The following is a 14,599-nucleotide window of genomic DNA, read 5'->3' as shown; positions in this document are numbered from 1 at the left end:
ATTTGTTAAAAAATATCTTAAATTAAAACAACCGGTTATGATCAATTTGTTAAAAAATAGCATTTCTATTAATATATTTTATATTAAAATTAAAATTTGAATTTAAATTATGAATTAAACTTAATTTTTTGATATCAAATTTGAATTAATAATTAATTTTTTTATTACCGTGGATCAAAATTAAATTTTAAATTTTAAATTAAATGTGAATTAAATTTTGATACTTTTAGTTTAAAATACATATTTAAATTTGATTCATCAAAAATTAAAAAGTATATAAAAATATTCGATGTATATAAATAAAAGAACACGGTAGGATATTATAAATATTTTCTAATAAAATATAACACATTAATTTATAAATTAATTTTTATTGTAAAATTTTGGATATATAAAATGTACAAATTTATATTGATTTGAAATAAATTATAATAATTGTTATGTGCATTTGCACGTACATTCAACTAGTATATATAAAAGCGTATAGAAATGACAGACGGAATCAAAAAGTAATAAAAAAATATTCTCTACGAACGATTATGATTAATTTGTTAAAAAATATCTTAAATAAAAACAAACGATTATGATCAATCTGTTAAAAAAAACATTCATATCCAACTACATAAATTCAATTATACGAATGATTATGATCAATTTGTTAAAAATATCTCAAATAAAAATAAAAGGGTATGATTAATTTGTTAAAAAATAGCATTTATATCTATCTATTTTTACATTAAAATTACAACTTGAGTTTAAATTATGAATTAAATTTAATTTTTGATATCAAATTTGAATTAATAAGTAAAAATTTTAACTAAATAGTGGATTAAAATTAAATTTTAAATTTTTAAGCAAATATGAATTAAATTTTGATGTTTTTAGTTTAAAATACATCCTTAAATTTTAGATTCATCAAAAATCAAAAATTATATAAAAATATTTAATATATATAAAAAAAACTATATTACAGATATTTTCTAATAAAATATAACATATAAATTTATAAAATATAATTTTTATTCTAAATTTTTAAATAAATATGATATACAAATTTCTAATGATTTGAAATAAATTAAAATAATTGTTACATGCTTTTACATGTACACTCAACTAGTATATATATATATATGTAAATATATAGAGTGAGAAAGAATATGACTACTATACTTTTATAAGTATAGATTTTTTATACTCATAAGTTTTTGACCATTAGATGAAAAGATGTACAGTTACGATGATAGTAGTTCCTCTGAGTTGAGTGCATAGTTAGTTTAATATTATGATTTAACAGATGAAAATGATCAAAGAGGTAAATCTTACAGTCGAAAACTTATGAGTACAAAGGGATGAAAATGGTCAAATGAGTAGATTTAACTGTCGAAAACTTATAAGTACAAAAAGATTTATACTTGTATAGTAACCGGACTCTCTCTCTATGTATATAATTTTCTTAAAAGGTGACTCTAGAAATGGCAACATAATATGGTGCATTTCTAAAAGAGCTATAATAAGGATTCTAGAATAGAAATGTATATAGTGCATTTTTACGCGTAACGAATCACCACATGAAAAACAAGAAAAAAATATTATTAACAAATTAAGTATATTAACTTGCAATCATAAGAGACAAAAGGGCAATTACCTTTCTTATCCAACCATGTCTTATAATTAAGACATTCTTCTATGGTACCTTAAATGTTTCAATTAATGAACTAGTCTTTTACTTCTTTATAAAAGGTCCTCTATCCCTTACATTTTTTTTTTTTTTTTTCAGTTTTTAAAGTACTTTTATGATGAGAGACTAAAAGTACACTTTGCACTCTCTTTCTCCTTTAATTTACTCATTCTGTGTGTTATATAAGATCTTAAAAGGACCAAACTTATTACTGAGCTAGTAATAAATCTAACATAAAATGAAAGATTAAGTACATTAACTCAATTAAAAATTATTCTTGGCTATGTAATTATAAGGACTACTCTTTCTTTTAAATATAAATAATAAGGGGTTAAAAGACAAACCATCCAAAAACTTCTTTGTCCATATATATATTTTTTTTCAAACTTTTTAAATTTTTTTTTAAAAAGATGAAGATTGTCATAGTTTCATCATTTTGAGTACCTTCTTGATCAGTTCTTAAAACTAAAATTAACATATAGTCCAGCATGTGTTTTATGAGATATCGTGAAATCAGTAATATAAGGCGCAAATACTATATAAGAATATTTCAACACAAAAGTGGAGTTGAGCTAGAATACTATCAATAGCAAACGGGCTCCGTTGCCGCCCGTTTGTTTTCGATGATAGAGCCTCCAAATTAACGATCGGCACTGTTGAATATAATCAATACAACTTAAAGTGTTTAGAAATCAAATTTCAAATCTTTTCGACATCATTTGCCTAATGATCAAAGGGTCTCAAAATTTGTAATTTTAATGATCGATATGAGGCGTTTTCTCGTTTAATGGTGTAAGGATATCCAAATCAATTGAATTTTTGTTAGAAAATTCTTTAAACTATTTAAAACAAGATCTATACTTTTGATCTTGATTACAAGACTCCTATCATTATTTTTTAAAGAATATTCATTTTCAGCCGTTCATTTTTGTGTCAACTCGATGGATAAGAGAACAATATCGAAAATGTATGAAATTTGATTTCTAAATACTTCAAGTAGTACAGATCATATTCAATGGTGCCGATCGTCGATTTGGATGCTACATCATCGAAAACAAATGGGTGACAACAGAACCCGTTTGCTGTCGATAGTATTTTAGCTCAACTCCACAAAAGTGTTCTTTTATTACGTCTTATTAATTCAAGTATTCTTCTCTCTTTTTTGGAATAGATAATAAAAAGAGAAAAAAAAATCACAGGGTACTAAATTGATATATTTTAAACCACATAGTATTAAAGTGAGAAAGTACAAAATCATAGAAGTGGTATTTGAAAATTTTTCTTTTTTTTTATTTTTTATCCTAGTGTGCCCTTTTCTTAGAGATATGATATCATGTTTTTCCCCCTCAGAAATTCGGTGACGAAGCCACTCAACCTGCCGACTTCACTACTGTACGGTTCTGATTAAAATCGGCGCGCGAATCTCAAAGCAAGTTCAAACAAAGAAGAATTAGGTAGAGTAACGCGCCAAAATTTTTTTTTTTTCTTTTAAAAAAGAATAAACTTCCAATATCACTATATGATTTTACATTTTTTTTATCGTAGTACTTTATATTTTAAAGTGTATTAATTTATCACTCTGTGATTTTATTTTATTTTTTTCGACAGCTTTTTTATTAATATTTCGTTAAATTAATACATAATTACTTTAGATACTCAATTTAAATTTATTGAATATTAATTTAATAAAAAAAAGTTAATAAAAAAATAATAAAAAATTATAGAATACTAAATTAATATATTTTAAATTATTAGAGAATATTAAAATAAAAAAAGTTTAAAACTATAGAAACGATATTTGAAGTTTTTTTTTTTGGAAAAAGAGAAAGAAAAAGAAAAAGAAATTAAAAGAAACAAAAAATGCCGCGAACGAAGCGAGTGGCTCGAAGGGGACTGGGCGGGCGATTCGGGGAGAAGCGCGCGCGATCCCCGCCGCGTCCTCCTCCTCCCCCACCTCCTCCCCGCTTCACCCCTCGCGCGAAGGAGGGCGATGGCGATGGCGATGGCGATGGCGATGGCGATGGCGATGACAAGCCAAACAAGGTTTGAAGCGATTCGATCCCGTCTCCGATTACTCTCGTGCGCGCTCTTCGGATTCGTATGATTTTCGAGTGTTTTTTTCGGGGGAGGTTTTTGGTGGATTTTTGTGTGTTTTTGGAGTAGATTTAGTTTGATTTGCTTAAATGAATGCCCTAATGTTTTGGAGTAGACTCGGTTTGATCTCATCTCCGATTCCCCTCGCGCCCTCTCTTCTGATTCGTAAGATTTTCGCGTTTCCTTTTGATGAATTTTTATGTGCTTTTGGAGTTGATTTAGTTCGATCTGTTTGAACAAAGCCCAAATCGATGTTTTACCCTCTCTTGCCCTTTTAATGCTTGTTTGATGGAGTTATACGAAACTTGTGCAATCTCCGATTCTCGCTCTCTCTTCTGATTCGTATGACTTCGTGTTTTTCGGGGGATTTTTTCGTTGATATTTATGTATTTTTGAAGTAGATATAGTTTTTTTTTTTTTTTTGGAGTAAACGGGGGTATATCCTATTGAGAAAGAACAAGTAGATATAGTTTGATATGTTTAAACAAAACCCCCAATCTTTTGCCCTTTAATTGCTTGTTTCATGGAGATCTATGAGGTTTTCCCAGGTTCTCAGCGAATTTGCGCCCTAAAGATTCTTCTGACGAAGCAAGCAATTCGATCTAATCTCTGATTCTAGTACTTCTCTTCTGGTTCCTATGATTCCGCTTCTTGATTCATTTCGCTGGTTTTTTTTAAGGATTTTTGGTGGATTTTTACGCTTTTTTCGGGGTAGATTTTGTTTCATTTGTCTATGGCAAACCCTAACTAGCTGTTTGATGGAGATTTAGGAGTTTTCTGGAGTTTCTTATTAACGAATTCTTACCCTAGTGAATTAACAATCTGATGATTCAATCTAATCTCCGGATTACTATCTCGCCCTCTCTTCTAGTTCATGTGATTCTGCTTCTTGATTCATTTGTGTCTTTTTTTGGGGATATTTTGGTGTGATTTTTTTTTTTTGTGTGTTTATTTTTGGGTCAAATTTCATTTGTCAAAAATGGAACCCTCATTAGTTGCTTCGCCATCCTTTCTATTCTTTTAATGCTTGTTTCATTGTTATCTATGAGGCTTTCGTGAGTCTCTTATACCGGTTTTATTGAATTTGTGCCAATCCAATCTAAAATTGGCTATGTTTGCATCTCTATGCTTTGTATTTCTTTCCTCTAACAGAGAATTCTTGATTCTTTGACAACATGTGCAGGGGAAAGAGGTAGTAGTAGAGGTAAAAGGCAAGAGCGAGCAATTTGTACCGCAAAAATTAACCCAAGTTACTCGTAGGAAAGCTTTTCAACTGCTTGGGTACAAGCAAACATATCTCCGGCCGAAGTGCAAGCCCTGCAGCATCGTGGGAGCCTCAAATAGGTCGAGCAGGCTGTTCGCGCTATACGCAGGGTTTACATGGGAGTCGGTGGAAAACTTAAATGTCCATGCTCTAGGAGCAAAGGTCCTAGAATTCTCTACTCCGAAAGATTTTGTTTACTTTTTTTAAAGTTTAGCAGCTTATTATGATTCATAGATATCTGATTCGCTGAAAAATTCTGGTTATAGAGGTTATATTTAATAAAAACTTGGTTTGTTTTTTCCATTCAATCTCATATTCAATAGACAAGAGAAAGTAGGGTCCGAGTAGTGGAGGAAAAAGAAGAGTGGGAAGTTAGCAATTTGAAGAAATAATAAGAATAAAAAAAAGAGGTCAGTGGCATAAATGGCAAAGAGTCTGATTGCTGCAAGAGTATGATTATGATGTCCTATTCTCGACTCCCCTAGGATGAATACCCTGGTGAATGAGATTTGTCTTTTATGCAAGGATTGCCATGCCACTAGTATGGAGTGTGCTGGTGTGCCAGCAGTGTGGCATGGCACGCCTCGGCATACACCCCATTTTATACGTCAGCACTGGAAGCATAGGCTTATCGGCACTGGCGGCGTGGGCGGCATGTGCCTGCCTTGCTAGACTGCCGACTGGGAAATTTGAATTCTCTATTAGACCTATTACAGGAAGTGATTTACAAAATTTTAAATTTAATGGGCTGAAAGCTAACATCTGTATCCTAAAGCAGCAAATTTGTCTACAAGCTAATGTTTTGACTGATTGAATTTGTTTAAATAGGTCACAAGCTCTTTAGAGGAGAGGAACTAACATAGTGTTGCATGCATGGTTAGTATCAGTCTGTGAAAGCAGAAGATTTTTTGGTATTGCAGGAACCTATTCTAGCACTGGGTGCTGAGTTCCCCGTAGACAGCTACGCAATACAAACGAAAGTCAAGGTCTATTCTGGTTTTACATTAATAGCTTGTTGGTGGATTGGTTCAGCTTTATTCACAAGCAAATTGTTTTTGGTGCAGATTATCAATGAATATTTTTCTTTCTTCAGACGGGCACATCAAGATGGCAACTGTTTCTATCGATGTTTCATATTTGCCTACCTGGTACTTTATGTTCCCTTTTAAGTATTGTACTTCTTCATAACCCTCGCTTGATGGAACAAAATGTTTCGACCATTTATTGTACCCTGAAGATAAAATGAGCTTCCGTATTCCAAACCAAAACGTGCAATTCAAACCTTACGCTTCTGCAGCTGAGCTCATTGATGATAAAGTTGTTAGTGTTTCTTCAAACAGCATTATCAAAGGGGAACTTCTGCATATGCTCCATCCAGGCCGAACAGGCCTAATGTGATTATTTTCTAGCTTTAAATGTTAAATTTTATATGTCTATATAGGAACAAATGTTTGAAGCACAAGATGAGGATGAAGTCAAACACATTCGTGCATGTCTTCAACAGTATCGGCAGGATTATGTTAGGCTTGGAGGAAAAAATGATTACTTCAGGGATCTCGCTGAAGTAAGTCCTGATTCTCTTCGGTGATTTGTAGGCATGATTTATTTCTGCAACCTTGCAGGTATACATTTCTTTGACTATCAAACACATCATGTGCGGTTCATTAAGGGGATGAAAAAAAAATTACAAAGTGTAAACTCATGCAGGTCTACATAGATTTCATTTTTGGTGATACAACTCAACCCATATTGTTAATTAAAAAAAACTCCTGCAACATTCCTTTTATTTTTAGGATTAATTCTGTCCGGAAATTCTTGCTGATCTACTGTTGTCATTTATTCCCAAATTATTCCATCTGGTATAACTGCGATGATGATTGTTGTTATTGTCTTCAGGTGCTCATTGATATGATTACAGATATTCCAGACGGAAAAGCAGTCAATGTGATGTATATACTTGTTACTGACTTGTTCCTCTGAATGTTTGCATTTCTTCCGATAATATTGTCTGCAAAGAATGGGCAAAAAAAAAAAACCATTTTCTCTGCAGCTACACGGTTGAGGATCTTTATATGATGTTTGAAGATGCAAACGAGATGAACTACAGTGAGAAACACACGGATTAGTTTTGTTCGTCGTCACTTTGTCTTTCGGTAAATAAAGCAGTTTGTTGGTCAGTTTTGTCTCTTCTCAGATTGGTTGCTTCTGTTGAGATCTGCAAGAACAAAGAAATTTACAGCCTATTTCTGGACAAATTGAAATATAGAACTCCGCAGGAGGTTTGTGCTGCTTCTGCATCTAGCCTTTTATCTTATCTACTAAAATACAATCTTTTTTTTTTTTTTGCTTTTTGGTCTTGAATTAGTGAGGTATCATCTTCCATGATGCTCTTGTTATCATTTATGAATTTATCCGCACTAATTAATTTTTCTTTCATTTGCTTTGCGCCAATCAAGTAGGGAACAAATGCTAAGTAATTAGCTTTCGGGAGTATGTTTGTGCGCAAGTGCAAAATGTAAGAAAAGAAGATATTGCGTGTGCTACCCACGAAATTTCAGTAGTTGAAAATGAAGATGCATAATAGATAATGTAGGAAGTGCTTACTTGTATAACCGTGCGAAGTATATCAGATTTTACATGTAGAACAGTGCGAGCTATATTTACAGATAAATTTCTGTATAATCATGTTTCCGCCATTAATTGGGTGATCCTAATTCATGAGACCTGCGCCTTTGAAGTGTGTATATGAGGAGTCAGATTTTTTACAGGAGTCTTTGCGGAAATTAGTCATTTCTATTCTTCTGTTTTAATCTACTGCTCGTTCGAACAGTTCTGCGAGAATGAAGTTGTCCCGTTGGGTGTGGAAGCTGCGCAACTGCAAGTTATAGCTCTGGCAAACGCATTACGTGTCAAGGTAAGGATATTGCGCATCAATTCAGCCACATCGCCTCGAGGGACCGCGAAACTGAACATCCGCAACTTCAACCCCAGACCGATCTACAACAGCGGACAAGGAAGCAGTTCTTCCGGAAGAAATAGGCACGCTTATGTAGTAACTTTAGTGTATAGGCCTGGACGTTACGACATTCTCTATCCCAAGAAACGAATTCGGTCGTAAGGAGAAAAGTTTTTGAAGATGTTAGGAGATTGCTCATTCAGATCGGGCAGGCTCTGTTTAAAGATGCAAGTTACTTCGGAGTTTCTGCTGGTGCGTCTGCTGGTAGTGCTTCTTCAACAGCACTCGCGCAGAAGCTCCAGCCAAACAAAATATGTAGTTTGAGAAGAATGTTATTGTGCATGGTTGCAACCTGTAGTTCTGCTCCTCTTTTTTTTCTTTTACCATGGTTCCAATCTGATATGCTGTAAATTCGGCACAATAGTTTGTAGTTCAATGTATATATGTAATTCGAGTCTCGCAGCTCGCAAATCTAGTTTTCATTTGAAGTTTCAACTATTTTTGTACAAAATGATGCAATGCATCTTACTCTGTACAGGATGATATACCTTCTCATCCACTGTTATCAATGAATACATGTGTTCATGTAGTGCTCATGCAAAAAATAAAAGCTGGGGATTGATGGTGTAATTAACCCCCCAAAAATAACAAACTCTAATCCATCTTCTGCAGGTTCTATATTTATATTTCTGTTAATGTAGTGGGATTTTCTTTTCTCCTTTTACTTTTTGTTCCTTTTATCCATGAATTAAACCACATTTCTTGATCATCCATACATGTTAGTGAAATCTAGAATTATTAATGTTTAAGTTGATATAGCTCATTATTGAAAAATAAATATTTTTTTATTAACTGGGTAAAAAGTTAGAAGCCACGGATATAAATTATACGAAACAACCGTTGCACTCTAGAAGTTTAAACCAATGAAGAACAGTATTTATATGTTTTTGTTAGATGTATGCCCTAGAAGCCAACAAGGCCGACACATGTATTCTTTCTAGGACATAATTTTGTTTTTGATTTTAAAATATTATGAATAACTTTGGGTTTTTATTTCCATTCATGTTGTGTATGTGTCCATGAATCGTCCAAGGAATTAATAAGATGATGACATATATTTTCAAGTGTTGAGAATTTGAGACATGTGTCATTGGTGATTAANTTCCACGATCATCAAATTGAGGGAAGGATTTATCCGCGAAAAAGGTAATGATTCGATCTTACTTTACCCTTTAATCTTAAAGAACATGAGGGATCCTAATTGCGTGGTTTTTGAGATTTGATCTCGAGAGTTTTCAAAAATCAAATTTGTTTGATTTCTTTTTCCGCTGCGTTTTTACCGTACGCAATTTTCTAACAGTTTTTATATTTAACACTTCTCTTCGTGTCTGGACTCGAGACTTTTTATTAGGCTTACGATGTGAACTTGAATTAAATGAGAGAAATTAATAATATGCTGATATAACTCAACCTAGGATCTTTTATTCTGATACTATGTAAATTATATAAAACAATCGTTGTAATCTAAAATCTTAAATTTATAGAGAATGATATTTATATATTTTTATATTGAACAACGAAAGTAAGACGTACCAATAAGATGGATTCTTTTCACGGAGGGATGTAAAACGGACTGGGCAGGTTATTAGTTGGCTCGACTGTAGCAATTTTTACAGTATTTGTTGTGAAATGGCATGCCACAATGTGACTCATTTAATCTTATAGAGTTATTTTTATTTGACTATTTTTAAATTTTTTTTCTCTACTCGCGCGTATAATTTAAACTATTTAAAATTTGAATTACGTTCTTAAAATAATATCCCAAACTTATTCATTGAATAAATCACTGTATTTATGAATATATACTATAAAACTAACAATTAGCAAACAAATATGAAATTAAAAATTTTTAAAAAAATTTAGGCCAATCCAAGGCCCCCGCTGCACCCCTATCGCCACTATAAATACTCCCCGACTAGTTCCAATTTCACCCGTTCCCTCTCATTTCGAAGCGCTCGCTCTCTCTCTCTCTCTCTCTCTCTCTCTCTCTCTCTCTAAAGAGCGAAAACCCTGCGATCGCGAGCGAAGAGGAAGAAGAAGAAGAAGACGAAGACGAAGACGACGACGACGACATGGTTCCATCTCTCAACGGCCTCTGCTCCTTCGAGATCCGAATCAACGAGGAGGAGGAGGAGAGGATGAAGAGGCTCCCGCGGTGGGTGCGGAACTCGCACCAGAGCGCCGTCGAGGAGCTGGAGCGGATGAGGCACGACCCCGCAGTGGGAGATAAGGTAATGCTTTTCTCGATCCCGATCTCTCTCTCTCTCTCTCTCTATCTCTCTCTCTACTTATTTTTGAGTTGTCGAAGGGGTTTTTGCGATCCGATCGGTGATTTTCTACTCGTTTTTGGCTTCATTTTTGGTGATTTATGTGGAATCCTTGAGTTCGTGCTGAGATTTGCGTTGAAGATGCTTTTATGCGAATCCTAGTGATCTGAGGTGCTCTGATGATGCAGATGATTGATTTGGCCTTTGTGAGTTCTCAAGGAGTTTACGTGATGCGATCTTTACTAAACTCGTTTTCGCTTAATTTCTGGTGATTTATTTAGAATCCTTGAGTTCATACTGAGATTTGTGCCAACACTTTTATGTGAATCCTAGAGGTTTTGAAGTACTCTAATCATGTAGATGATGATTTGGCCTTGGTTTGTGAGTTCTTAACTAGTTTGCGAGATACAACCCGTAATTTTTAGCTCATCTTTTGCTTAATTTATTGATTAGTGTGGAATCCTTGAGTTCATACTGAGATTTGTGTCGATAGATGCTTTTATGTGAATCCTAGTGGTTTTGAGGTGCTTCGATGGTCCAGATGATGATAAAGCTCTTCTTCTTTGTGAATTATTGTCGTGGTTCGTGTGAATAGATGTTTTTACCTGAATCCTAGTGCTTTTGATGCGAGTTGTAAGGTGCTCTCTCTGATGACGTGGATACTGATATGGGATCTCAGGATTTGATCTGTATAATTCTAGTTTCTTGCCTACTTTTCTCATGATTTATTAGTATTCCTCTAGTTTGTTTTGAGATTCTTATGGTTAAATGCTTTTACCTGAATCCTAGTGGTTTTTGATGCTTGCCCTAAGATGCTCTGATGATGTACCCATTTTTCGCTTTTTTTTTTTTCATCATTTATGAGAATCCGTGAGTTCTTATTGTGATTAGTGTTAATAAATGCTTTTACCTGAATTCTAGTAGTTCTACATATTGGTTTTGAGGTGCTCTAATGATTTAGATGAATAATTTAGCTCTTCTTTGAATCCTTCATGGTATAAACTTTGCTTTTGGCTTCTGAGGCTCTTGTTTCGTTCACTATTTGAGTTCTTTTTAGGTGTTACGGCGCAGTTTTTGCTGTTTTGTTTCGTTCAAGTCTTTCTCGTAACTGAACATTATTTGATTCTCTGTATGTGATTGCTCGTAACATAAATTTCTCTTCTGGGTCTATTAATTTGTAACCTCTGCTGCGGTGATTGTTCATTACATGCATAACAATGATGATAATAATAATAATGATACTAACAGTAATAATAATTTTCTCATTGTGTTGTCGAAGAGTATGATCATTTGAGCTTATCAGATGCAATCATTAGCTCTTCTTTTGTTCAATGTACGGTTTAGGCTGATGTTGATTTCCTCGATTGTACGATCGGTTGCTCAGAGATGATAATTGCGAAAGAATGATAAACTTGCTTGGAGACATTTTGTATGTAAACTTGCATTTTTAGTATTTAATAGAAAAGTGAGAGATTCTATTGGTGTTGCAGGAAAAGTTCTCGTCATTAGCTGCTGAGTATGAATTCAGCTATTCTGACATTGTCGAAAAAATCGAGGTTAGTTAAATGGCTGTTGCTTCTTTATCCGCGATTTTCTTATAACTCTTTTAACTCTTTTAATCATACCTGATTAGCCCGCAAATTATTCATGATGCAGCTTCTTGGCGACGACTACGAGTCGTTCAGGCAAATACGCCGCGATGGCAACAATTTCTACAGAAGCTTCATCTTCTCCTATCTTGTAATAGCCGTGCCGAAATCATAATATCGCGAATATTTTCTTGTGAGTATTCTGGTTTTAGGACTCATTTGCGGGAGGTGTCGATGTAGGAGCATCTTATGGGGAAACACCCTTTGCCAGACGCAAACGAGTTATATCGCATCCTCTCAATCCTGGAGAAGTACAAACAGATGAATGCGGCATTGGGTGGCCGTCGAGATACCTTTGACTACTTACTGCAGGTGCGCTGAACTTCAATTTTTTTTTCCCTATATGACTACACCTTTCATGTTTCTCTTTAACTTCCTAGAAACACCTGGAGAATTTTTTCATGTGGGACTAAACCTCAAATGTGACATAATTTAGGAGGAGAAACAAAACTCATAGACGACCCTGCAACCTTATCAACATGAAGTTATTCTTCCGAGTTCAATTGACATGATAAAAGCATTAATCTTATCTTAGTGTATTAAAAATCTCTCAGCAAACTCGAGAATGCTCTGTTAAGATAACCCAGGACAAATCTTTAAATCTAATTATTATGCATTTCAAAATATTTGCTCAAAACATACATATACATGTATTCAACGTGCGAAGTTTCGACCGTTGGCTCTTCATTCCTCACTATTTTCGACTAATGCTTTATCTGTTGTCCCGTCTCAATTACATCTCATGCGAGAAAAACCTGTTTTCAGGAATTTAAGTGCGTGCTGGCGAATGTTATCTGTGGACCGCCAAGGGATGTGAGGTAGATAACTCTTCTGTAAAAAAAAAACGAAGAAAAAGCAATACGCGAGATGCGCCATATGCCCCTTTTCGTGTCCATTTTACCTTCAAAATTTTGTCGAATCGCCTTTTTTGAGTATGAAACATACCGATCCGCTCGTTGTCGTGGTGTTCAGTGCCGAGAAGTATCTACGGGATTGCCTCGATGAGCAGAACGAGTTGAACGGTGCGTGGAATCGCTCTACATTCTCCTACTTTCGTCTCCTCGTTTGTTTCCTTCGTTTTCCTCTTACTTGGTTTGCTTTCGGGGGCTCAGGTATCATCTTATTGAGACTAATCACTTCTGTCGAGATTCACTCGCAGATCAACCACTACTCACCGACGATAGTCGCCTTCACTTCCGCAAGCATAAAAGAGGTTCGCGATTGGCCATATCCTTCTACATAAGATTCACATATATATATATATATGAAGAGTGAATCATTGTGATCACACTGTCGAGATTTACTGAGAATTGCCGAGATTTCTTTTGAGCTATCACTTGATGAATCATTGATTCTGTTGAATCGTAACTCTCGGTGAATCACGCTGTTTTCGTTTCTGATCTGTTTTTTTTCTTCTTCTTCGTTTTTTTTTTGGATTTGCGTATTGCTGAAACAGTTTGTGGTCGAGAAGGCGAACGTATTGAACATCCTGAAGGACCTGATATGCGCCGAGGCCCTCAGCAACGCCCTCGACGTCCCCATGCACGTGGTGCAGCTCGACGCGCCCCCCCTTGGGGCGATAACCGAGGGGCTGCGTGTGCACATGTTCAACTGCTCCTCCTCTCGGCGCGGTAGAGAGGCGGGCGTCACGGATTACGTCGTGACCCTGCGCACCCCGAAACCGCCAGCTCCTTTCCCTTCGTCCGGTCTGTCCGATATGAAGGGGTTGGCCGCAGCATTGGACGACGACGGTGACGGTGACGGCGATGATCATAGTCGTAGTAGCTCGGAATGTGCTAGGGATCCTCGTGTGGTGTTGATGTATTGGCGAGGACATTACGGCGTACTCTACCCGAAGCGCGGTAGCAGCACCGCCACCACGGCCATGCTGTGCTCTGCTCCGGCCGAGTCTCCTCCCTCCGAGTTTGACTCTGATTTTGTTATTTAGAAATTGCAGGAGAGGGAAGAGAGAGAGCTGCTGAGTCTTTGACCGTGCCGCGCTTCTTAACCAGATTGAGGCAAGCTCTCTCTCTCTCTCTCTCTCTCTAGATATAGTAAAAACTGCTAACACACGATGGCTAGGTCATATTGAAGAGAAAAAGTAGTAAAGATTCAGTTACACAAAGCTGAGCTCGTATTACAACGTCAAGAGACATTTCTTCTGCAATTGCAATAGATAATAAAGTTTCAGTAAAGTGAACTTTTCGCAGTAGCATAGTAAATTCTCTGTTTTTGTTACTTTCCAGTGAAATACAGTAAAGTGCATATTTTGCATCATGAGATTTTGAGGGCCCTTCAGCACGTCTATGCAGGGACACTCATGTCTCCAATTTTCCATGGTAAGGCAAGCTAAGGGTCCCTTTACCTAACGTGAAATTGTGAAAAATAATTTTTTGTAGAAAGAAATTTTTGATAGAAAAAAGTTTTACATTTTGTAGTATTTAGTTTGTAGAAAAAAAAAATTTTTTTCCATCCATATTTATTTGATTGAAAGAAAAAAAATTCATATTTGTTTGGTTCGGTGGAAAAAATTAAATGAAAATTTTTTACACAGCTTGAATTTTTACTTTTTGCTGAAAAACAATAAAAAAAGAATTTGATAAATCACTATTTATGTACTTAATAAAACAA

The 14,599-nt window shown here is 35.0% G+C and overlaps 2 protein-coding genes across 4 annotated transcripts; both read left to right on the top strand.

Annotated features, from left to right (window-relative positions):
• LOC109726247 lies at positions 3,523-8,554 on the top strand. 2 transcript variants are annotated; one of them, XM_020255756.1, is made up of 8 exons: positions 3,523-3,721; positions 4,956-5,198; positions 5,957-6,022; positions 6,101-6,184; positions 6,478-6,600; positions 6,933-6,985; positions 7,087-7,315; positions 7,867-8,554. In XM_020255756.1, the coding sequence occupies exons 1-7, from the start codon at positions 3,539-3,541 to the stop codon at positions 7,160-7,162; spliced, it is 828 nt and encodes a 275-aa protein (XP_020111345.1). In that variant the 5' UTR covers positions 3,523-3,538; the 3' UTR covers positions 7,163-7,315; positions 7,867-8,554. The 2 variants fall into 2 exon arrangements, with proteins under 2 accessions (XP_020111345.1, XP_020111346.1); XM_020255757.1 differs by lacking the exons at positions 7,087-7,315; positions 7,867-8,554 and having other exon boundaries at positions 6,478-6,658; positions 6,933-6,999.
• LOC109726245 (ubiquitin thioesterase otubain-like) lies at positions 10,029-14,212 on the top strand. 2 transcript variants are annotated; one of them, XM_020255754.1, is made up of 8 exons: positions 10,029-10,283; positions 11,810-11,875; positions 11,976-12,059; positions 12,149-12,280; positions 12,734-12,786; positions 12,941-12,990; positions 13,081-13,181; positions 13,425-14,212. In XM_020255754.1, the coding sequence occupies exons 1-8, from the start codon at positions 10,125-10,127 to the stop codon at positions 13,914-13,916; spliced, it is 1,137 nt and encodes a 378-aa protein (XP_020111343.1). In that variant the 5' UTR covers positions 10,029-10,124; the 3' UTR covers positions 13,917-14,212. The 2 variants fall into 2 exon arrangements, with proteins under 2 accessions (XP_020111343.1, XP_020111342.1); XM_020255753.1 differs by having other exon boundaries at positions 12,941-13,181.

This window comes from Ananas comosus, linkage group 21 (genome assembly GCF_001540865.1).
Source record: "Ananas comosus cultivar F153 linkage group 21, ASM154086v1, whole genome shotgun sequence".
NCBI lineage: Eukaryota > Viridiplantae > Streptophyta > Magnoliopsida > Poales > Bromeliaceae > Ananas > Ananas comosus.
The sequence above is the reverse complement of the archived record's forward strand: the minus strand, read 5'-3'. Positions and strand labels throughout refer to the sequence as shown.